The 21,341-nt window shown below is 47.1% G+C and overlaps 3 protein-coding genes across 8 annotated transcripts in view; 1 reads left to right on the top strand and 2 right to left on the bottom strand.

The window, feature by feature from the left end:
* Positions 1-6,228, top strand: part of NASP (nuclear autoantigenic sperm protein) — a 42,285-nt gene extending 36,057 nt beyond the window's left edge. For 3 of the 4 annotated variants that reach the window (XM_077845174.1, XM_077845172.1, XM_077845175.1), the window contains 9 exons: positions 2,017-2,096; positions 2,490-2,575; positions 2,685-2,758; positions 3,418-3,606; positions 3,726-3,892; positions 4,501-4,557; positions 4,647-4,724; positions 5,414-5,542; positions 6,040-6,228. In XM_077845174.1, coding sequence (XP_077701300.1) covers positions 2,017-2,096; positions 2,490-2,575; positions 2,685-2,758; positions 3,418-3,606; positions 3,726-3,892; positions 4,501-4,557; positions 4,647-4,724; positions 5,414-5,542; positions 6,040-6,120 — 941 coding nt within the window. In that variant the 3' untranslated portion in view covers positions 6,121-6,228. The remainder of the gene's footprint in view (positions 1-2,016; positions 2,097-2,489; positions 2,576-2,684; positions 2,759-3,417; positions 3,607-3,725; positions 3,893-4,500; positions 4,558-4,646; positions 4,725-5,413; positions 5,543-6,039) is intronic. The other variant, XM_077845173.1, reaches the window with a different exon arrangement.
* Positions 6,229-8,095: 1,867 nt separating this feature from the next.
* Positions 8,096-12,788, bottom strand: CCDC17 (coiled-coil domain containing 17). The gene is given in 14 exon segments (XM_077846595.1): positions 8,096-8,270; positions 8,272-8,375; positions 8,584-8,694; positions 8,766-8,976; positions 9,131-9,334; positions 9,506-9,845; positions 10,055-10,145; positions 10,335-10,357; positions 10,423-10,541; positions 10,631-10,714; positions 10,929-11,091; positions 11,167-11,383; positions 11,492-11,596; positions 11,632-12,788. Coding segments are annotated over 14 exon segments (2,106 nt in total). The 5' UTR covers positions 11,791-12,788.
* Positions 12,789-14,191: 1,403 nt separating this feature from the next.
* Positions 14,192-21,341, bottom strand: part of GPBP1L1 (GC-rich promoter binding protein 1 like 1) — a 61,007-nt gene continuing 53,857 nt past the window's right edge. For all 3 annotated transcript variants that reach the window (XM_077845166.1, XM_077845167.1, XM_077845165.1), the window contains exons 8-12: positions 20,383-20,520; positions 19,575-19,733; positions 17,978-18,102; positions 16,731-16,833; positions 14,192-15,101 (exon numbers count right to left, since the gene is read on the bottom strand). In XM_077845166.1, coding sequence (XP_077701292.1) covers positions 14,949-15,101; positions 16,731-16,833; positions 17,978-18,102; positions 19,575-19,733; positions 20,383-20,520 — 678 coding nt within the window. In that variant the 3' untranslated portion in view covers positions 14,192-14,948. The remainder of the gene's footprint in view (positions 15,102-16,730; positions 16,834-17,977; positions 18,103-19,574; positions 19,734-20,382; positions 20,521-21,341) is intronic.

Here is a 21,341-nt window from a genome sequence, read left to right as displayed (position 1 = left end):
TTGAGGATAGTACAGATTTCTCAAGGGAAACCAGTATTTTTTTCAGATATCATAAGAATTTTAATTTTAGGGATCCCTGGGTGGCGCAGCGGTTTGGCGCCTGCCTTTGGCCTAGGGCGCGATCCTGGAGACCTGGGATCGAATCCCACATCGGGCTCCCGGTGCATGGAGCCTGCTTCTCCCTCTGCCTGTGTCTCTGCCTCTCTCTCTCTCTCTCTCTCTCTCTCTCTCTCTCTCGACTATCATAAATAAAAAAAAATTAAAAAAGAATTTTAATTTTAAAATTTGATGTAAAAATAAGATTTTATGTCAAATTAGATGTCACCTGGCATTCTGGTATGAATAGGAACAGATACGAGATAATTTAAGAATACAGAATAACAATACACATTTTGTCAAATTTTCCTACAAATTAGGAAGGTAAAAGTGTTCGTTTCATAGATAAACTTCATCCATCTAGAGAATTTTTTTTTAAAGATTGATTTATTCATGAGAGACAGAGAGGTAGAGCCATAGGTAGAAGGAGCAGAGAGAGAGAGAGAGAGAGAGAGAGAGAGGTAGAGACCTGGGCAGAGGGAGAAACAGGCTCTATGCCCAATGCGGGACTTGATCCTGGGACTGCAGGATCACACCCTGAGCCGGAGGCAGACTCAACTGTTGAACCACCCAGGCGTCCCTTTTCTAGAGAATTCTTGAGAATGGACTGTATTGTTAATAAAACCACCCATCTAGTATAACAGTACTGAGTATACACATGATTTGGAAATATGGGTACAGAAAGATAATGGTGTATTATGATGGTATTTATTTCAGAAGTACTAAATTACATGGTCAGCATCAACAGGGGAAAAATGAGCCATTTGATAAAATAGTTTGCTATAGGTTAATTAGCCTGTAACTGGTTCTTAGAGGAAATTTTTTTTTTTTTTTAAATTTCTTATGTAATCTCTACACCTAGCATGGGCTAGAACTCCCCAACACTGAGATCAAGAGTTGCATGCTCACTAATTGAGCCAGCCAGGCACGTTTCTTAGAGAACTTCTTTAGATTGTCTTATTAATTTATAATGTTTAGGAATTTTCTGTGCCTGTTCCCATTCTGAGGCAATATTGCTAAACATAAAAGTCCTTTAATCTGACATGGCATTAAGGCCTAGTTGCATATTTATGTTCCCATAATAGCTTGTTTGGAGACCGTATTTGAGTTCTTTTGCTTGTGTTAGAATGCTTAATGAAAAATGGCAGAGGTAGGCACGTTATACCCAATTCATGCATTGTTATGTGCCCCCCAAAGCCTATTTTTAATCACTTGACATTGCTATTTATTAGCAGCCTGTCTTTAAAGGCAGTTGACTTGTGAGTCTATGTTAATATGGTGAAATATAGTGTCAATATGGCTACAAATTTTAACATTATAGTGGAGTAAAACAATTGGTTTTGGTACTGCTCACTCAATTCTGTACATGCTAGAGCTGGCTGGAGTCTGTGGCATGCTCATTGGTTAGAGTTGCTAAGGACTGTGCTTTTCTCTTCACAGCTATGTTGTGGGAAAGCTAGTCTCTTGAGCATTCTTGTTCTGAATAGACTGGAGTAATTTAACTTTTGTACTTTCTCAGCTTGTTAGTATTACATAACAAATGGCTGCTTAAAGACACCAGGAACACTGGCTGGGTTCTCCAAGTGCTGCTGGCTAAATAGATGGGAGCTTCTAGTAACTAAGAGACTACAGTAGCTAATCTTTTTGATCTGAATGATCCAGATTGACTTTTAGAAGAAAGACCGCCTTCTGATCAGTGAAGATGTAAACAACAGACACTATAGGATATACAATCTAAATCTAGATTATATTTGAATTAGACTGTAATCACTGACTTCATATGCAGTTCAAATATTAACTGACTTAGCATCTGGCGTGTTCTACCTCAGAATATAGGTTATTTGACTGGCATATATTGGAATCTTGACTAGTTAGAAGATAGCTTTAGTATTCTCAATACTGAGGAATTTTTGCTTACAGAAACTGAAGGCTCAGAAGAGGAGGATAAAGAAAATGACAAGGCTGAAGAAACACCAAATGAATCACTTCTTGAAAACAAGGTAAATTATTATTCAGTATCATCTTCAGCTTTCTTATTGTAGGACTGTAGCTTACTAGGGTAGGCCTTATCATAGCCATTTCTTGGTTAGGGATTGGGGACCCTTTATTTGTGCCTAGAATCCACACATCCATTTAATCCCAGGATGTCCTATCTATTAAGCTAGGACCCAACATGTCACTGTTAGATACCATTCACATAAGGTGATAACTTGGAGAAAGATTATAGGGTTTTAGGTTTCTGTAGGTTTTAGGGAGAAAGTCTAAATTTTGAATCCTATATCCTGTGGGTTTTTTTTTTTTTTTTTTAAGCTGTATTAAATGATACATTTAGATTTGTGATCTAAAAATGCCTGTCTTCTGAATAATACCAATGATTTGGATATACCTTTTAGTCTCTTCAAGAAAACGAAGAGGAGGAGATTGGGAATCTAGAGCTTGCCTGGGATATGCTGGATTTAGCGAAGATCATTTTTAAAAGGTAAAACTTTTAGTGTTTCTAGGCTCAGGTTGGGAGTTTGGAGGTTGGAAGTAGAATATCAGTTAGGCTTGGATGAATGCTATTAGGATTTCTGATCTTTTCCTTTCAGGCAAGAAACAAAAGAAGCTCAGCTTTATGCTGCACAGGCACATCTTAAACTTGGAGAAGTTAGTGTTGAATCTGGTAATACATTTTCTCTTTCCTTTAATGTTCCCCTCTACCCAATTCTTCCTCTAATTCCTTAAAATTCAGCTTAATTGATCATCAATTGTGGGCAATTGGAATAAGATTTTATTTGAGACAGAGAGGACAAGCAGGGGGAGGGACGGGGGAGAAGCAGGCTGTCTGCTGAGCAAGGAGTCTGACACCAGGCTCCATCCCAGGACCCTGAGATCATGACCCTGAGCTGAAGGCAGACTCTTAACTGACCCTGGCAGTTGGCTTTAACATGGCAGTTGGTTTGGGTTCCTATAGAATAGTGGAAAAATCTCTTCTGAGTCTTTTTTAGTCATTTCCCCCCACCCCCACCCCCAGTTTCCTGTACAGTGCTCTAAAATTAGGAGTATTAAAAAATAAATAAATAAAATAAAATAAAATAAAATTAGGAGTATTAGGACACCTGGGTAGCTCAATGGTGGAGTGTTTGCCTTCGGCTCAGGCCATGATCCTGGTCTGGGGATTGAGTCCTGCATCGGGGTCCCTGCATGGAGCCTGCTTCTCCCTCTGCCTGTGTCTCTACACCGCACCCCCGTCTCATGAATAAATAAAATCTTTAAAAAAAATTAGAAGTATTATATATTAAATCCCATCCATTTGCTTGCTATTCTTTTTCTCTTTATTAGAAAATTATGTCCAAGCTGTGGAGGAGTTCCAGGCTTGCCTTAACCTGCAAGAACAGTACCTGGAAGCCCATGATCGTCTTCTTGCAGAGACCCACTACCAGCTGGGCTTGGCCTATGGATACAACTCTCAGTATGATGAGGCAGTGGCACAGTTCAGCAAATCTATTGAAGTCATTGAGAAGAGAATGGGTGAGTGATCATCAACTGTTTGTTGATAAACTTGACTGGATCCAGTAATCAACAAGATTAAAAAAAAATGGATCCTTTGGTGGTAACTCTTACTGATCACTTCAGCCTGTTCTTTGTAGCTGTACTGAGTGAGCAGATGAAGGAGGCTGAAGGATCATCTACTGAATATGAGAAAGAAATTGAAGAGCTGAAGGAACTGCTTCCTGAAATTAGAGAGAAGATAGAAGATGCAAAGGAGTCCCAGCGTAGTGGGAATGTAGCTGAATTAGCTCTGAAAGCAACTCTGGTTGGTTTGGTTTCCTTTTAAAGTTTTGATAATAGAATGTTTGATATTGTTGGAAGGCTCATGGCATTAATGTTCCATTTGCCTAGGAACCATGACATGGTTTCTAGGGAGTTGGTGGTTCGAAAGAATGTGAGCATTTATCTAATTATTCTTATCAAATGGTATAATGCTTAAGAAATATACTTTGGAGCCAGACTGGGTTATATATCTGTATGTGACCATGAGCATGTTACTTTAGTGTTTGCTTAATAAATGTAAGCTATTACTTCCATCTTTGAGAACTCCTCTGTATAGATTAGTAAGGTATTGATGGCTTTTAGCTTTGGCTCTGCTTTTGACTGCTGGAATATCAAGGAGCTTTCTATGCCACAGGTGATGACATGATATGGAGGAGTTAATTTAACATCTACACTGTGCCTAAACCCCCAGTTTGGGGGTAGCAGGTGCAGGTAAAGTGGGGATGGATGAAATTGCTATTATATGTAGGCCCACTAGTATTGAGGTCTTAATCAGTTATTTCATAATTGGTAGATACCTGTGGTAGGTGTGTGGGTGATCCTGGTACGTTCTTTTCTGGGGCCCACTTGGGTCTGTCCCCTGTCTCACAGGTGGAGAGCTCTACTTCAGGTTTCACTCCTAGTGGAGGCAGCACTTCAGTCTCCATGGTGAGTATTCAGGTTATTTTTGTCACTTAATATTAGGCCTATTTGTGTCCTGTGTAGTTGTACATTGTTAATAAAGTCCTTTTTGTCAGGTTGCCAGTAGAAAACCAACAGATGGTGCTTCCTCATCAAATTGTGTGACTGATATTTCCCACCTTGTCAGAAAGAAGGTAAATCTACATGTGGTCATTTCCCTTCTGTTTTCTTTCCGTTTGCTTTTGTTTTGTTTTGTTTTGTTTTTTGCTTCACATGATACATGAGTAATCATTTCCTAGTATTTGGTGTGATAAGGCATTCGTTTTGTGAAGTTGGTGAGGATTTGAGTGACGGTAGTTTTCACTTGAATATGTGTTCTGACAATTTTTCAGGCCTCTTTTGGCCCAGGACTATCAGGGAAAGCTGCTGAGAATTGCTTACGTCGGCTCTTTTTCTTTGATAGTAGTCATTGAGCTGCAGACCTGCTGATAGTTAAACTTCTGAGTCTGCCTTCTCCTGCTGGTTACAGTAGTTTTTTTCTCTTGTGGGAGACTGATTCCTTTGTTTCTGGATTCACAAACTTGGGGTTGGCTTACTGTTCAGATCTATTCCTCACACTCACCCAGATCTATTCCACCCTTCCCAGGAGAGAGGCTGGATTGGTATGTTGTGGTTTCTAATTTCTTGTACGAGCAGAGGTTGGCATCTGCTTCCTGTGGCCATGAGAGAGGCCCTGAGAGCCATGGATCCCGCTTTTGAGGATATCTGCACCATGGGGTGGCAGCAGTGGGGGAGGAGAGGTGTGAAGGGGTTGTTAAAGTTTTGCAGTTCTTGTAAAAAAACATTCAGCACATTTGTGAAGCCTTCACAATTATATCTTTAGAGGAAACCAGAGGAAGAGAGTCCCCGGAAAGATGATGCAAAGAAAGCCAAACAAGAGCTGGAGGTCAATGGAGGCAGTGGGGATGCCGTCTCCAGTGGAAATGAAGTTTCAGAAAACATGGAGGAGGAGGTGGGCAGTTAAAGAGGGCTTGGACTCTTCTTGCCTTATTTCCCCTTGTTCTCAGGCCCTGGGGAAGCTAGTCCTCCTAAGTGCATGTTCCTTACCTTGAGACTGTTTGGATTACTTGAATGTAACCCTTATAAGAACAATGCAGGGAACTCTTTGGTTATAGAATGTAGGATGTCTCTCTCATTGATGAATGGAAACTATATACATATCATAGGTCCCACTCTAATGAATGTATGAGAAGGCACTTGATTGGCAAGACCATTGGGTTACTTCTGCTTGTTCCCTTTCCAAGTAATGTATGAACATTGGCTCTGTCAGCCCTACTATAGAGAATTTAGGATATGGCCTTACATTTTGTGGTAATTGTCCTGTTAGTAGTGTAGGGAGCCTAGCAGGGTTTAGGAGACCTGTTCACTTGCTCTGAGGCCTGCTTGATTGTATAAGACAATAGCTTAAACCAGGGTCATTTATGCCCAGGCTCCCTATTTATCTTCCAGGCTGAGAATCGGGCTGAAAGCCGGGCAGCAGTGGAGGGGACAGTGGAGGCCGGAGCTACAGTTGAGAGCACTGCATGTTAAAAGAGGGCACAGAGCCTTCCTCCTGAGGGAAAGTGTTTTTGTATATAATGTATTTTTTCACTTTGGGGGGATTCTTTTTGTATAACTTCAATAAAGATTGTAAGCAAAGGTTGAGGCTTTGATGATTTTTTTTTCTTAAATACTGGCTGAAACTGTGCCTTGGAGCACTCTGGGTTTATAGAGTGGTCAAAGGTGTACCCCTCTCCCCCTTTCTGTACTGATCTGTTGGAAATTCTCATCCAAGTTCCTGTCTAATGTGGAGGTGATCAAATCAAGCATAGCCATAGGCCCTTTGTTTTCCAATGGTGCTATATATTTTTCCCAGTTTAAATACCGGACTGCTGTCTTGAAAACCCCTTCATTTTGGTGCTTTCCTTTGATGGGGGCTATAGAAGCAAGACTTGATTAAGATCTTTGCTCTTTGGTGCTGATACTGTTTGATGGACTTTGTGAGCTGGTAACCTACCTGCCTGAGCCAGGCCCTAAAGTGATAATTTTTATGCACCTAATCTCCAACTGGGGGTCAATAATTCTGTCCGGGTTTAAAAAGAACTCTGAAGAAAACTTGTGAGGGAGGGGTGGAGGAAGGTGACCCCTGAAGAAAACCGGTTTGCTAACTGGAGAATTGAGCTTTCTGGTTTGAAAGTGGCTAAGAGACTGGATGCTTTGAATGTAGTTGGAACAATCTGTGGGGAGGCTGGCTGGTGAAGTTTTGTTTTTTGTACAGAAAGGCTGAAATATATCTTATTACTTGAATCCAAATTGTTACCCATCTGCAGTTTTGACTTCTCAAATAAAGATGCTAAAAAATGTTGCTGGTCTGGACTTGTGTTTAAAGATTTTCCAGTGAGATCCTGTGCTATCTCAAGCATTTGAATGTGGGATGTGGGGTTGAAAGAAACTGGGCCACCAGTTTTGGCTGCCCAGTCTAAGAGTGCTGGTGCTCAGGATTCTGAAAATATTTTTTGAAGATTTTATTTATGAGAGAGAGGCAGAGGGAGAAGCAGGCTCCATGCAGGGAGCCCGACCTGGGATCACGCCCTGGGCGGAAGGTGGCGCTAAACTGCTGAGCCACCTGGGCTGCTCAGGATTCTGATATTAAAGCCATCCCCTTGAGACCTCACTCCTGTTCAGGGTGCAAGGCTAGTGGGAGACCCCTCTTGCCTGAACTGCTTCTGCCCCTGTGACCCTTAGTTTAAGAACCCGTTACGCCAAAACAAAACAAAAAACAAAAAACCCTTTACGCACCAGTTACTATTGGGATCCGAATTCCAAACAGGGCCTGCCCTTACCTAATGGGATATAGTAATTCTGACCACCCACAGGGCTACTTTGCTGCACTGGACAGTATTTCAGAAACTGCTATTTGAATGTCCAATGTCCGAGGCAGTTTTTCAGTCTATATTTTGTTTTCTAAAGAAATAAAAGGGAAAATGGTTGCAATTTTTCTGGGCTGGTCATGGTAACTCATGGCTCCAGAATTTTTGGCTTTGGACTTCCCGAAGGTACCCCTGTATTGCATGTTCTTCCAAGTCCTGAAGATTTTAGGCCTTTGACCTTTGGTTGACACTGGGTTCTGGGGCTAGGCCGGATATCAAATTTCAGCCAGATTTTACAGGTGACCCTCTGTAAGTGTGTAAGGTATGGGAGCGCCGTTTATGGGGACCTTTATAGCCCCGAAGGCTTCCCAGGGGGAAGTCCTGAATGAAGAAGTGTGGCAACAAGATGGGCTTTAGCAAAACAGCAACAACAAAAAAATAGGTGAGAACAAATTTATCAAGTTCCTTTAACAAAGAGTGCCCCCTGCTCATATTTAAAGAATTTATATTCCAGGCAATATTGCAAGAACTCACATGGGGTGGGGGTGGGGAGAAAAAAATCCTGTTTTACAAAAGGAAAACTGGTGAAGAAACGCCAAGTATTTGTGGAAGGTGGTAAAGCTGTGCTTGGACCTCCTATCTTGAGCTTTTATCTGCTATTTGCTGTCTAAAACCCCCTGAGAACATGGAGTAGTAAAGCTGCAGTTCTGGCAACAGGCCTCATTCTGAAGTCCTAGTTCTGTGTATGGGAAGCTACTCATGTCCACGTTCCTTAAACTCAAAGCCAGAGGGAGTGGGTCAAAGCTGGGATGAGGGCCCAAATCCTCATCTGTCCTTGACTCTGCTGCTGAGGGGCTCTTCTGCAGGAGGAGGGGGGTCGACAAAGCCAGCTGTGGGGACAAGGTAGCTTGCTTCTAGTGAAGGTGAGCAGGACGTCTGTGGAACAGGGAAAAATTTATCTTTAGCAAGAGGTTAATATCTTGGCTACCTAATGTAAAACCAGGTTAGAAGCCTCACTGCTGATTTTATCCCTTTACATAGTTAAAGGAGTTAATTCACAGAAAGCTTGGAACACGGTGCTCAACAAATGCACTGAACCACACCAATGACACCTTGGTGTTCCCAGCTCTAGGCAGGCCCTCACCGGAGGTGGGTACTGGTACTCCTGGGTGTTTGTTGGGTTGATCTCTGCCAGTGTCTGGACACCCGCATCTCTTGCGTTAACCAGTCTCAGAAAGAGCTCGGCCTGACCTACCTGGAGAGATGAAATGGTACTGCATCCATCTGTACCTGGAGGAGCACCTGGCCCCTGTCCTCCACACTCACCTGGGGAATCCCATTCAGCTGTCCAAGGCTAAGGCTGGGGTCCAGAGGGAGGGCCCGAAGTGGAAGACGCCAACGTCCACTCAGCACCCTTTGATCCCAGTCAAAGAGCACCAGGGAGGCCCAAGCTTTGGGCCGTGGTTCCCCAGCCCCTGCCAGCCCCTGCCAGGCCTGTAGCTCACAGACCAGGGATACTGATGGTGAAGGTGGCAGTCTAGAAACAACCAAAACAAGGTGTCGGAAGCCAGAACTGTTCTTTCCTTGGGCAGCTCTCCGAGCCAGCAGCCCTGTATACAGATGAGAAAACTCAGCAGGATGAGGGAAGAGCCTCAATTAAAAAGCACCGGAGTCGGTCTCCACGTCCTGACCTGGGTACAGGCTGCCTGCTGGCAAGGATGGCACAGTTGCCCACGGGCCCCGGAGCTGGAGGTGGGGGCAAGCAAAGGGCTGGAGGCAATGCTGTGGCCCCTCCTGTATCCTGTCCATCGCGGGTCAAGCCAGTTACCAGTTGCACCCAAGTCCAAGAAGCCTCAAGGCCCCGAAGGAAGTCATAGAAAATGACCAGGCCAGCCCTGAAGAACACAGGTCTCAGCTGGCACCTATAAGCCCCATCACCCCCCCACCCTCAACTCTCAACCCTGACCGCCCCACCCCAACCCTGGCCCTCACCCGTCAGTTCCCCAACCCTAGCTCTTCCTAGTAGGTCTCCAGTTCAGAGTATCAGAAGAGGGAGCAGGCCTCACCCAGGGTCGTAGGGTGCAGGGCCCAGAACGTCAGGAGCGGGCAGGAGGAAGTGCGGATCCAGGCCTAGGTTCCTGGTCATGGTTCCCAGGGCCCGCGGCTGTGAGTGGGGGAAGCGCTGACTCCGGCGCGGCCCCAGGCGCCTCGGCTTCCCAACTACCCAAACCAGCTGCCCGGGCCCCACCCCCTGGGCCCTCACGGCCTTTTCGGCGCCACTCAGTAGGACGCCTGCAGAAGGTGGACGCGGCGGCAGCGGAGGAGCCACCGGCGGCGGGAGGCGTGGGGGATCTTCCCTCCTCAGGTACCGGCTGGGATCCACCACGGGGCGAGGCTCCCTGGGCCCTGGGAGCAGAGTTAAGGGTAGGGCAGCCGTGCGCGGGCCGCGGCAAGTACCAGGGCTGAGAGGCCCTCTCCCTGACGGCCGGCGATGGCGAGGGCAGGAACGCGCAGCCACAGCGCGCCCAGTCCCCACGCGTAGTCCCTCTAACCCCTTCCTCTGAGCTCGGCCTGCTGGGAGAGCGAGATGGCGCGGGGCAAGGGCGCTCGCTGACCCCAGGACGCAGGGCCTGCACCCCTCTGCATCCGCAAGGCCAGGATTTCTGCCTCCAGGCGCCGGTTTTCAGCTTCCACTGCCAGAAGCTCCTCCAGGGCGGCACCTGTCCGTCTTCCTGCGATGAAAAAGTTTGTCACCTCTGACCCCTGGTGACCAGCTGGTGCGATCGGATCCGAGCAGCTCTCTCCGGCTCCAAAGCCTCTGGACAGGGCTGGACTCACTCCAGCTAGCCGTTGCCACAGAGGCACCCACGGTTTCCACCTTCGGGTAGTTCCCACGCCAAAGCCGCCTCCCGCCCGCCCTTTCTCCTCCCAGAATTAAGGCCACGGCTTCCGAGAGGCCCTCCCGCTGGCTCCGCCTGTTCACCTCTGCGGGGCTGCAGCCGCCGCAGATCCAGTGCTGATGCCTCCACTTGCAGTTGGCACATGTGGCCCAGAACGTCGGGGTTCCGGCCCCCGCCTCGAACGTAGGCCTCACGCAGGGCCCTGGGGACGCAGTGGCCAACAGGACGCAGCAGGGATTTTCCAGAATTGAGCAGCGCTTCGCCCCAGCCGCCCCGGCCCCCGGTCCTTACCCGATCTCGGCAGCCAGAGTCGCCGGGGTGGCCTGCAGCACCGGGCAACACAGCTCCGCCTCTCGCGAGGCGTGGGGCCGGGTCCTGGGGCCGGGGGGCGCGGACCCGGCGTTGCGGCTCCCGACGCCCGACGCTCGACGCCAGGCCCCCGGAAGCCCCGCCCCTCCCGGGGGCACGTGCGGCCCTCCGGCTGCGAGGGGGCCTCCGCCTCGCGCGCCAGGCCCCGGCCCGGCCCCGGCTCGGCCCCGCCCCGCCCCGCCCCCCGGCCGCGCGCCGAAGTCCCCGCGGCGGCTCTCACCCGGGCTCGGGCTGCAGCAGCCGAACCTGCGCCCCCAGCGCGTCCAGAGCTCCGCGCGATCGCCTGGCTTCCGCCCGGAGTTCTCGAAGCTCCCGCTCCAGGCCTCGGAGGCGTGCTATTCCGGCCCGGGTCTGGGCCAAACCTTGGAGGCGCTGGCTTAGTTCTGAGGCGTTAAGGGACCGAGTCGCAAAGGGTCCGACAAACTCGAAGCCGAGGGCGGGGGCTCCCCTCCCCTCACCCTCGCGGCGTCGCTCCAGAGCCCGGCTCTGCGACTCCGTCTCCGCCACCCGCTTTGCGTGAGTCCCTTGCAGCGCCCGAAGCCGCTCCCCAGGGCTTCCAGCAGCTTCGGCGGTGGGGCCGTGCGCGGGCGCCTCTCTGCGGGGCCCTTCTAGTCCCCTGGGGACCTCTGTTATCCAGGGCAGCATGTCCTGGAGGTACAGCCACAGCCGCTGCACCTGGACGTAACGGGAACCCGCGATCTGTGTTGGGGTAACCTGCCTCAAGATGGCAGGGACCTGGGGGAGGAGGCTTCATTTCGAGCCAGTGGGGAAAGCGGGGAGTACCTCCTCGGTTAGCTGCTTTAGAGCCAATTCGCTGGCCTCCTGGTCTGGGAGGCCCTGGTGTTCTTGTGGCACAACCTGGCGACAGGGCGTGGGGTGAATCCGAGGCTCCGAGTTGCTTCAATACCCACCCGTGCAGCCACGGACGGGCCCTTTCGAGGGGGGTGACCCGGGGTCACCTCGCGGGTCAGACGGCCAATGCAGAAGCGCTGAGTGTGGGTGGCCAGCAGTGGCCAGGAGCGGAAGACCATGTCACAGGACCCGCAGGACAGGAGCCCTGGCTCCTCAGGGAACGCGGCCATGGGACGGGACCCTTCGCTCTGCCAGCCGGGACCTGCGGGAGGGAGGACAGAGCGGGGCCAAGGGGGAGGACGAAACTAAGCCAGAGGCTGAGACAAGGCCAGGTTGGCCGAGTTTACAGGATTGTGTATGTTTGGGGAGGAGACTCCGCTCCCCGGGCAGCAACTACAGGTCTGGGCAGGTCTGGAACATGGGTGGGGAAAGGCTGGTCACCCTGGAAGGAGCCCCCGCTTGGAGAAGCGTCACCAAGTGGACTGCACGCCATTCCATGAGCACGGTCGAGGCCCTTCCGAGGCTCCCCCTTGAGTTTCCTGCCCTGGCAGCTGCCCCAGGCCAGCTCGGGGTCACACACTCCAGTCTCCACCAGGGAAGAATCTTGTCCTTGTTTTGCCCAAGTGGATGTCGCTCAGGTTAGTGTCACTCCCCATGCTGGGGAACACCTGGGGAAGGAAGCCGTCTGCCTTTGTGGGTTTTGGGCCAGGGAACCTGTCCCTCCCCTAAGCCGAAGCTCACCCGCAACCACGGCTTTTGCGGCACCAAATCGAGCAGTTTTTCCCTAACGTGCATTCCCGGATTCCTGTTTTCTTGAGTAGTTTCTGTCTCTCGAGGGAAGAGAATTCGCAGCCCAAGGGATGAAACATCTGGGAGGACGTAAGGAAGCAGATGAGGGAATCCAATGTAGAAGGGTAGGTATTCCTTCACGGCAGGCTGGCCCCCCGGGGCCCAGCAGGCCTCCTGTGCTGACCCAGCTCGGCCACTTCCCCATATGTACTCGGCCACCAGTGGCAGGAACTCTGGCAGGGACTCCCGTTTCTCGGCTCCTTTTCCTAAACAAGCAGGGACGGACTGCGGTAGCCTCCCCCCGCACCGGGTAAGGCGGAGGCGTGACCAGCAACAGGTTACAAGCGTTTCAGCGCATGTGATCTCAGCCAGCTTAATTTCAAGCAAGCAAAAGGGCAGATGCTAAACAGCTGAGCCACCCAGGCGTCCCTAATTTCCAGTTGAATGCTTTTACAACTTAACTCATTTTACAGTATTTCACGGATTCTATGATGCACTTTTTTCCCCCCTCACATTTTAACACTGAAATCAGGACAATGGAGTATCGTAATTGGCAAGGTTTTTTTTTTTTTTTAAAGATTTGGTAAGAGTGAGTGGGGGTAGGGGCGGGGGGGTGGGTGGGGGAGAGAGAAGCAACTCCTTGCTGAGCAATGAGCTGGACTCAGGGCTTCATCCGACAACCCTGAGATCATGACCTAAGCCGGAATCAAGACTCGGAAGCTTTTTTTTTTTTTTTTAAGACTCGGAAGCTTAACAGACTAAGCCACCCTGGCGTCCTACAACTTTTCTTGTTTTAGAGGAAGTCTAAACATTGTCTGAAATTGTCATTATCTAACAGTCTAAATTTTTAAAGATTTTATTTATTAGAGCAAACACATGGCAGAGGGAGAAGTAGGCTCCCCACTGAGCAGGGAGCAAGATGTGGGGCTTGATCCTGGGATCATGACCTGAGCCAAAGGCAGACACTCAACTGACTGAGCCACCCAGGTGCCCCTGTCTAAATGTTTTAAGACATTTTTTAAAAACATAATGTCTTAAAAGATTTATTCAATGAAATATGATACAGTTCTTACTGCTCTCATCTCAACCACCATTGCCGCATGAACTGCTGACAACACTGGGAGAGACCCTGTACAGGTGGCAGATCGGGTCTCTGCCTTCCTAGCCTTTAGAATCTAGCAAATGTCCTGCGGCTCTTTCTGCCCCTAGCCTCTATCCCTTCTGGAGACACTCCCAGTTGGTGATCTTTCTAACATGCAATCAGGGCTGTTACTGCTGGCTGTCTCCCATGAAAGTACGATCTCGGACCCCTATCTCCACTGGGGACCGTGCAGAGATGGCCAAAGAGTGCCAGTGTCAGGAAATGCTTACTGTAACTTCTTGTCCAACAGGTTTTGGCCTAAGGTTTCAGTTTTAATATAACTGTTTATTCTCTTCCCTCCTAGGCCGGGCATCCCCAGAGCTTTGCAAAATGCCAGGGCTGTAAAGAGACTGCTGGGAAGTGAACTTTGCATGGAAACTGTGCCTCCTCTACTGGTCACCCAGACAGCACAGGCTTTCCCATGTTCTTATTTAGCAGGAGAATTGAGGTACAGGCCTTCCTTAAAATAGGCACAGTGATACATACCCAGGCAAGTGAAAATCAGTTTCAGGAAGGAAACTTGGGTTTCTGATTTTATTACTGATAATTTATTGCACAAGTTTTTCTGCATCAAAAAAGTATCTGCTAAAAGGAGAAACAGCTGTGTCTGAATTCAGACTTCCTTCAGACTTCTGAAAGTATTTCCCCCAAAGAATCCACTCATCTAATTTTAAAGGAAATATACTTCTTACACAAGACAATCCAAACTGATGCAAAATATTTATTCCAAGTTAGTTATTTTATGCAGTAGTTTTTCCCCTCAACAGACTTGTGATAACCACATCTTTTAAATCTGTAAATAATGTTATCAAAATAATCTTAATCTTTGAAATCTCACAAAAATTTATATTTTACAATCCACCCTGAATATCAAGGCTGCAAGAATAACACAACATTTCCTATATCCAAATATTTTACAGCTGTACCCAAAAAGGAAAAGAAAGAAAGAAAGAGAAAGAAGAAAGAAAAAACCATGTATGCTTGGTTAAGGGCTAACGTTACCCGAGCAGCCAAAAATAAAATAAAATATCCAAATTATTAGCATTAATTTAATACAATTATAACTTCAATAGTCACTTTGTCATTGACAATGATTGCTTGAGCACAGGGGTGAGTGCCCCAAGGGCTGGTAGTAGAAGCTGTCGCTGCAGACCGGTGTCTCCTCCTCTCTGCACAGCCAGCTCCCACCTGTGCATCGCCCCATATATACTGTGTCTGTGTGTGTGTGTGTATTTAAAAATTCTTTCCCATCACACAAACTTCTATTAAGCAGATAACAGGGAAGAACAACAACAACAAAAGCTAAACAAGCCAATTGCTCTCTCTTTGGGATATGATTATTTCCCTTGTGCATGAAGTATTCAACAACATAAGAAAAGGAAAAGAACGATTTCTTTTGTATACTCCCTAAACACACAAGCTGAGTTCACTGGGTCAGATTTGTGAGCGTTTATATGCCTACTTCCAGGCATCGTCATCAGATGTTTCGCTGCTACTGGTTTCCGTGTCTGAGTCCTCAAACTCTGCTTTACAAGTGCTTCTCCAAGCGGAGAACAGGCTGGAACCGCGGCTCTGCAAAAAGCCATTCTTCCCAAAGCCGTTTCTTCTCAGCTACGGTTAGCACAGGAAAAAGAGAAAACTGTCAAAAACTACAGTGGCAGCGGGCCCTGGAAAAGGCCAGTACTCAAAATTCTAGACAGAATATAGAGGCGGCCCCTCTTTAAAAAAAAAAAAAAAAAGAAAAGATTTATTTATTCATGAGAGACACAGAGACACAGGCAGAGGGAGAAGCAGGCTCCGTGCAGGGAGCCTGACGTGAGACTTAATCCCGGGTCTCCAGGATCATGCCCTGGGCCAAAGGCAGACCAGACAGACTGCCCAACCGCTGAGCCACCCAGGTGTCCCAAGAGGGGGCCCTTCTAAGAGATTCAAGATTTCTTATAGCTGTGCTTTTCAAACTTTATTTTTTATTTTTAATTATTTTTTATTTATTTATTCATGAGAGACAGAGAAAGAGAAAGAGGGAGAAGCAGGCTCCATGTAGGGAGCGCGATGTGGGACTCGATCCCGGATCTCCAGGATCACACCCTGCACTGAAGGCAGGCGCCAAATCACTGAGCCACCCAAGCTGCCCGCTTTTCAAACTTTAATGTGCAAATCAATCACCTATGGATCTTTTTTTAAAATGCAGATTCTGGGACGCCTGGGTGGCTCAGCGGTTGAGTGTCTGCCTTCTGCTCACGGTGTGATCCTGGAGTCCCGGGATCGAGTCCTGCATCGGGCTCCCGGCATGGAGCCTGCTTCTCCCTCTGCCTGTGTCTCTCTCTCTCTGTGTCTCTCATGGATAAATAAAATCTTAAAAAGAAAATGCAGATTCTGACTCAGTAGGTAGGGTTTCAGATGATGACAAGGATCAAGGGAGTAGTTCTGAGTAGCAAAGTCTTTATGTCAACCATAATTTCTCTTTATAGGACTTAATACATTGTTATTTGTCCTTTTTTTAAAAAATTTTTATTTATTTATGATAGAGAGAAAGAGAGAGAGGCAGAGACTCAGGCAGAGGGAGAAGCAGGCTCCATGCACCGGGAGCCTGATGTGGGATTCGATCCCGGGTCTCCAGGATCGCGCCCTGGGCCAAAGGCAGGCGCCAAACCACTGCGCCACCCAGGGATCCCTGTCCTTTAAATATAAATACCATAAATATAAATAAAATATAAATATAAATAGCACCAGAATGTAACATCCAAGAGGTCTGCAGACTCCATTTATCTTGTTCACTGCTATATACTCTAGGACCTGGCAGTGTCTCACCCACAAAAAGAATCCAACTATTTGTTGAATAAATTCAAATAGGCTGTTTCTTGGCTCCAGAGAGAGTATCAGAGGCAAACCTCAGGGCCAGGGGCAGGGGAGGACGAGTCTGCTTCCCTAGAGACCCAGGTCAGCCCCTAACTCTGGAACACAGCCTTGTGGCTCTGATAAGGGGGTAGAGCTGCCACGATGAAAGAACATACTAATTTCTGAGATCTGCTAGCCTGACTTAGTTCTTCTGTCCACTACTGGAGATCCCTACTGCCTAGGCAGTGATACGTTCCTCTGTATTTCTTCTATGGCAACTTAATTTACATTTTCTTTTCCGAGCTCCTTCTCTCACACTAAACTGGGGCCAAGTGCAAGGACTGTCCTGGTTCCTTTCTTTCCTCATCCTTAACAGGTCTCCAGGAAAAGTTTAGGACATACCTGCTCTGTTTTCATGTGGAACTCTCTGAGCTCATCTTCTGTGAGGGGGAGGCAATTCTCATCATTTTCGGGATATTCCTGCCATCCCATTGCTTTCAATAACCTGGTAGAGGGAGGTCAGGCAAAGAAAATATGACACCTTTCAGCACAAGTGGGAAGCCCACAACTTTCCAGAGAAAATTAACTCACCCAGGGGCAATGGTAGTCCCTTAAATTTTTCTTTTCTCCCCCAGTAGGATAAGCTTTCTTTTTTTTTTCCCAAATTAATTAATTTATTTGAGAGAAAAGAGTCTAAAAGAGACAAAGTATATGAGCATGGGGAACGGGGGGCAGGGAGGGAAGGGAGAGAATCCTCAAGCTTTCTGCTGAGTGAGCCTGATGCAGGGCTCAACTCTAGGACCCCCAGATCATGACCTGAACCAAAATCAAGAGTTGGCCGTCCAACTGACAGCCACCCACGTGCCCCTCCCCAGTGGGATAAGCTTTAATTATGGCTACTTAGTTGTTTGAATTAAACGAGGGATCTCCACAGTTGTTCTTTCCAGAGCGTAAGAGCTATAGACAGGAGATAGTAGCAGCAGCAGAAAATAAGACTGCATAGGAGCCAAAGTGTAAGGGCCCTCTCTGACAGACAGAACAAAGAAAGAAATCTCACTTTTGTCTTTTGTAAGCAAATTAGCACATCTCCACATGTAGCTAAGTTCTCTCAATTTCATGGCAATGTGGTCTCCTTCATACTCTTGTGATCTTGCTGACTCCTAAAGTTCTACCGGATAGGAACTTCCTTTCAGGAAGGTACTGCCACACATGGCAGGCCCCCCATCTGCTATCCAGGTGCCCAAACCGTTGGCAGCTCTGTGTTTAAGACCCTCATTTAAAGAATAAGCTCCATTCATGGGGATCTTATACCTCCCAAGGCCCTATAAAGTGATCCTTATAATGGATCACTTGGGCTAGGAGGGTCCAAGGGCCAGCACAACAGTCCTAGAAAACAAGTTCCCCTCTCCAAATGGAGTTATAAACAGAGTCTGAAACTAAACTACATGAAAACCTTGGAAAGCAAAGCTGGCAAATCTGTACAGGAAAGCCCAGTGGGCAACAGACCAAGCTGGGGCATAAAAAGAGAACAGGTTATGGTGCCCATAGACACTTCTCTTTGTAGGCTAGACTCAATATGACATGCCTTAGGATGTTCAAGCTCCTTAAAGGCCATACACAGCATGCCCTGTGATCTGATCTGATCTTACCTGTGCTCTGCTTCCAGAGAGTGTGAGAGTACTTCCCCTTCCTCCTCCACAGGGAGAGTAAGACCATTCTGATGACAGCCTTCCTCACCATTTTCCTTTGGTTCAGGTGTGCTGTTGTCTTCCAACTGAAATAAGAAAGGACACACTTGGTTTAATGATCCTTTGTGGCAAGATACATAATCTATAAGATTAAGGAGTCAGAACTGAGGAAAGCGCTCTCCAGAAAACAACTTTAGCCCACAAGTTTTCCCCATTTAAAAATGAGGATTTGCGGGGATCCCTGGGTGGCTCAATGGTTTGGCACCTGCCTTCAGCCCAGGGTGTGACCCTGGAGTCCCGGGATCGAGTCTTGCATCGGGCTCCCTGCATGGAGCCTGCTTCTCCCTCTACCTGTGTCTCTGCCTCTCTCTCTCTCATGAATAAATAAATCTAAAAAAAAAAAAAAAAAAAAAAAAAAAGAGGATTTGTTTATCTTACTAAGATTTCTAAAGTTTACCAACTAGTCAGGATCTTAACTTCAGGTTATGTCAATGGTGGTAGATGTGAATTGATACTAATGCAGTATCAATGCTCTAGTCTTAACAATTTGGACTAGAGAACTGTGCTCAACTTCAAAAAGTTCACCTTCCTAGAGTCTTTTGCAACTAGGAGCTGCCATCTGACAGTGGGCCAATGTTGTGCTCATTGCAGGGTGTAGCTTTTAAGAAAGCATTTAAAAAAGGGACAGACATGATCTTCCTTCAGGTTTTTGGCTTCCTGTCCTTTCCTTAACCAGAACATAGAGGGGAAGTATAGAGGGCAAAACCACTCTAGCCCAAGGTGATCAAAAGTTGTAAGTTTTCTTTTCTTCTTTTCTTTCTTTCTTTCTTTCTTTCTTTCTTTCTTTCTTTCTTTCTTTCTTTCTTTCTTTCTTTCTCTCTCTCTCTCTCTCTCTCTCTCCCTCCCTCCTTCCCTCCCTCCCTCCCTCCCTCTCTCTTTCTTTCTTCATGAGAGACTGAGAGAGGGGCAGAGACACTGGCAGAGGGAGAAGCAGGCTCTGAAGGGAACCTGATGCAGGACTTGATCCCAGGACCCTGGGATCATGCTCTGAGCCAAAGGCAGATGCTCAATAGCTGAGCCACCCAGGCATCCCAAGTTGTAAGCTTTCTGATAATCCCAATGAGCTTAATCTCTTAGCCTGCAACTTCTTTGTTTTTTGTTTTTTAAAGATTTTATTTATTTATTCATGAGAGACACAGAGAGAGGTGCAGAGACACAGGCAGAGGGAGAAGCAGGTTCCATGCAGGGAGCCCGATGTGGGACTCGATCCCGGTTCCCCAGGATCACACCCTGGGCCGAAGGTGGCGCTAAACCGCTGAGCCACCCGGGCTGCCCTAGCCTGCAACTTCTAACTTTCTTGTTGTGGGATATAAAAAAACCTCCCTCTTGTTTTATGCTATTTTTCAGATTTTATTATACTGCAATTAAATATAATCCTGATAAAAGCTTCTGTAATTTATCAACTTTTTACAGCACTAACCCATTCAAGACTTTAAGAAAGCACATATACAACACAGGAAAATCCCTATGCTGCCCCAGAAAAACCTTATGCTCTTACATCCTCCAGCTTGTCACAGTCTCTGTTCTCTGAGAAGTCTCCATTCCGGTCATCCTTTAGAGTCTTCAAAAACTCACTCTTCCTGTCGGTAGTTCGGCGGGTCAGCTTGGTCAGGCGAGAGGAGCTGATCTCAATTGGAGGAGTAGTGCTGGAGGGACTCTGGGCAAATAACACAAAGAGGTTGTTCCTGATAGCAAACAGCAAGAACTGGGATTCTCTGGGTCACTTCTACATGGTATTAATTTCTGGAATCTGGTAGCCTAATTATCACTGTGTTTTGTTTTGTTTTAAACCAAAAATAAACTATCCTTTTCATTTAAACAGACTTCAGCTTCGCAGGGTTTTTGCAGTTAAGACTGGATGGCTTATACAGCACCTCTGATCTTTTTACAGACTCGAGCCACAATGCCAGTCTGCCACAGGCTGGACCCAGTCTACCACACAGAGACTACTCTACTCAGCTACTGCCCATCTCTGGGCTAAGCACACTACAAAAGAAATGGAATTAGAGCTGTACATGTCACACTGTGTATCTTAGTTTTAGTAAATGGCAAATTGGCAATTGCAGAAAAGGCTGCTTGGCCTTATCTTCAACTCACCTCTTTATTTTTTTTATTTTTTAAAAAAATATTTATTTATTCATGAGAAACACAGAGAAAGAGAGAGAGAGGCAGAGACACAGGCACAGAGAGAAGCAGGCTCCATGCAGGGAGCCTGACGTGGGACTCGATCCCGGGTCTCCAGGATCACGCCCTGAGCTGAAGGCAGATGCTCAACCGCTAAGCCTCCCAGGTGTCCCTCAACTCACCTCTTTAGGAGAGCTTAAAACTGCGCCACCAGCCAGTACTGGTTTGGTAACAGAGATTGGACTGGTAAAGGCGGACTCCCGGCCAGAGGAAAGGGATCCTGATTTGTGTTCCATTCTGTTAGCTTTCCATGCACTGGGCTATGTGGGAAGAAAGAACAAATCAGACCACGTATGGAGACAGAAGCTCAGCCTGGAAGATCACATGAAGCGAGTAAAATGTTACGTGGGGACACGAGTACTAAAGCTTACCCATCTTAACATGTTTGGGAGGTATGCAATCTCTTTCTGAGGTTAGACACTTGAAGGAAAAAAGCAGATGGGAACCAGAAGTGTCCTGGGTTATTAATAGGTATACTCAAAGAGAGCTCTGGTTCGGTAAGTGTGGGAGATGCTGAGGAGAGTAAAGTTCAACAGTTTTCTTCACTATGCCATTTGTTAAAGCATTTATGCAGGGGGAGAAGCAGTCTCCATGCAGGGAGCCCAATCAATCCCAGGTCTCCAGGATCAGGCCCTGGGCTGAAGGTGGCACTAAACTGCTAAGCCACCCGGGCTGCCCTAAAAATTCTTTAAAAACTAAAAATCAGGATTACATCAGAGGTTAACAAACACACCATAAAAAGAGAACATTTTGCAGTCCAGTAAGTTTAGAAAATATTGCCTCTCAAATTCACATGTGCCCCATAATCCCAATTCTTAGAAAAAGGAAAAAAAAAAAAAAAGCTGTTTTCCAGGAACTTCAACGACAGGAAGCTATTTCTAGGCCAGGGTGGGCAAGTAAATGGCAAGACAATCTGGTTTGCTCCCTTCTCTGCTTGGCCTGTGGGGTCTAGGACCATTCTGTCACTATGGTCCTGGTCCCAATTATGGCTGGGCACCATTGTGCAGCTGGAAAATTCCTTTTTTCTTTTTATTATTTTTATTTTTTATTTTTTAAAGATTTTATTTATTTATTCATAGAC

The sequence above is a fragment of the Canis aureus genome, chromosome 13, assembly GCF_053574225.1.
Source record: "Canis aureus isolate CA01 chromosome 13, VMU_Caureus_v.1.0, whole genome shotgun sequence".
NCBI classification, from domain to species: Eukaryota; Metazoa; Chordata; class Mammalia; order Carnivora; family Canidae; genus Canis; species Canis aureus.
This window is presented reverse-complemented; position numbering and strand designations above follow the sequence as displayed.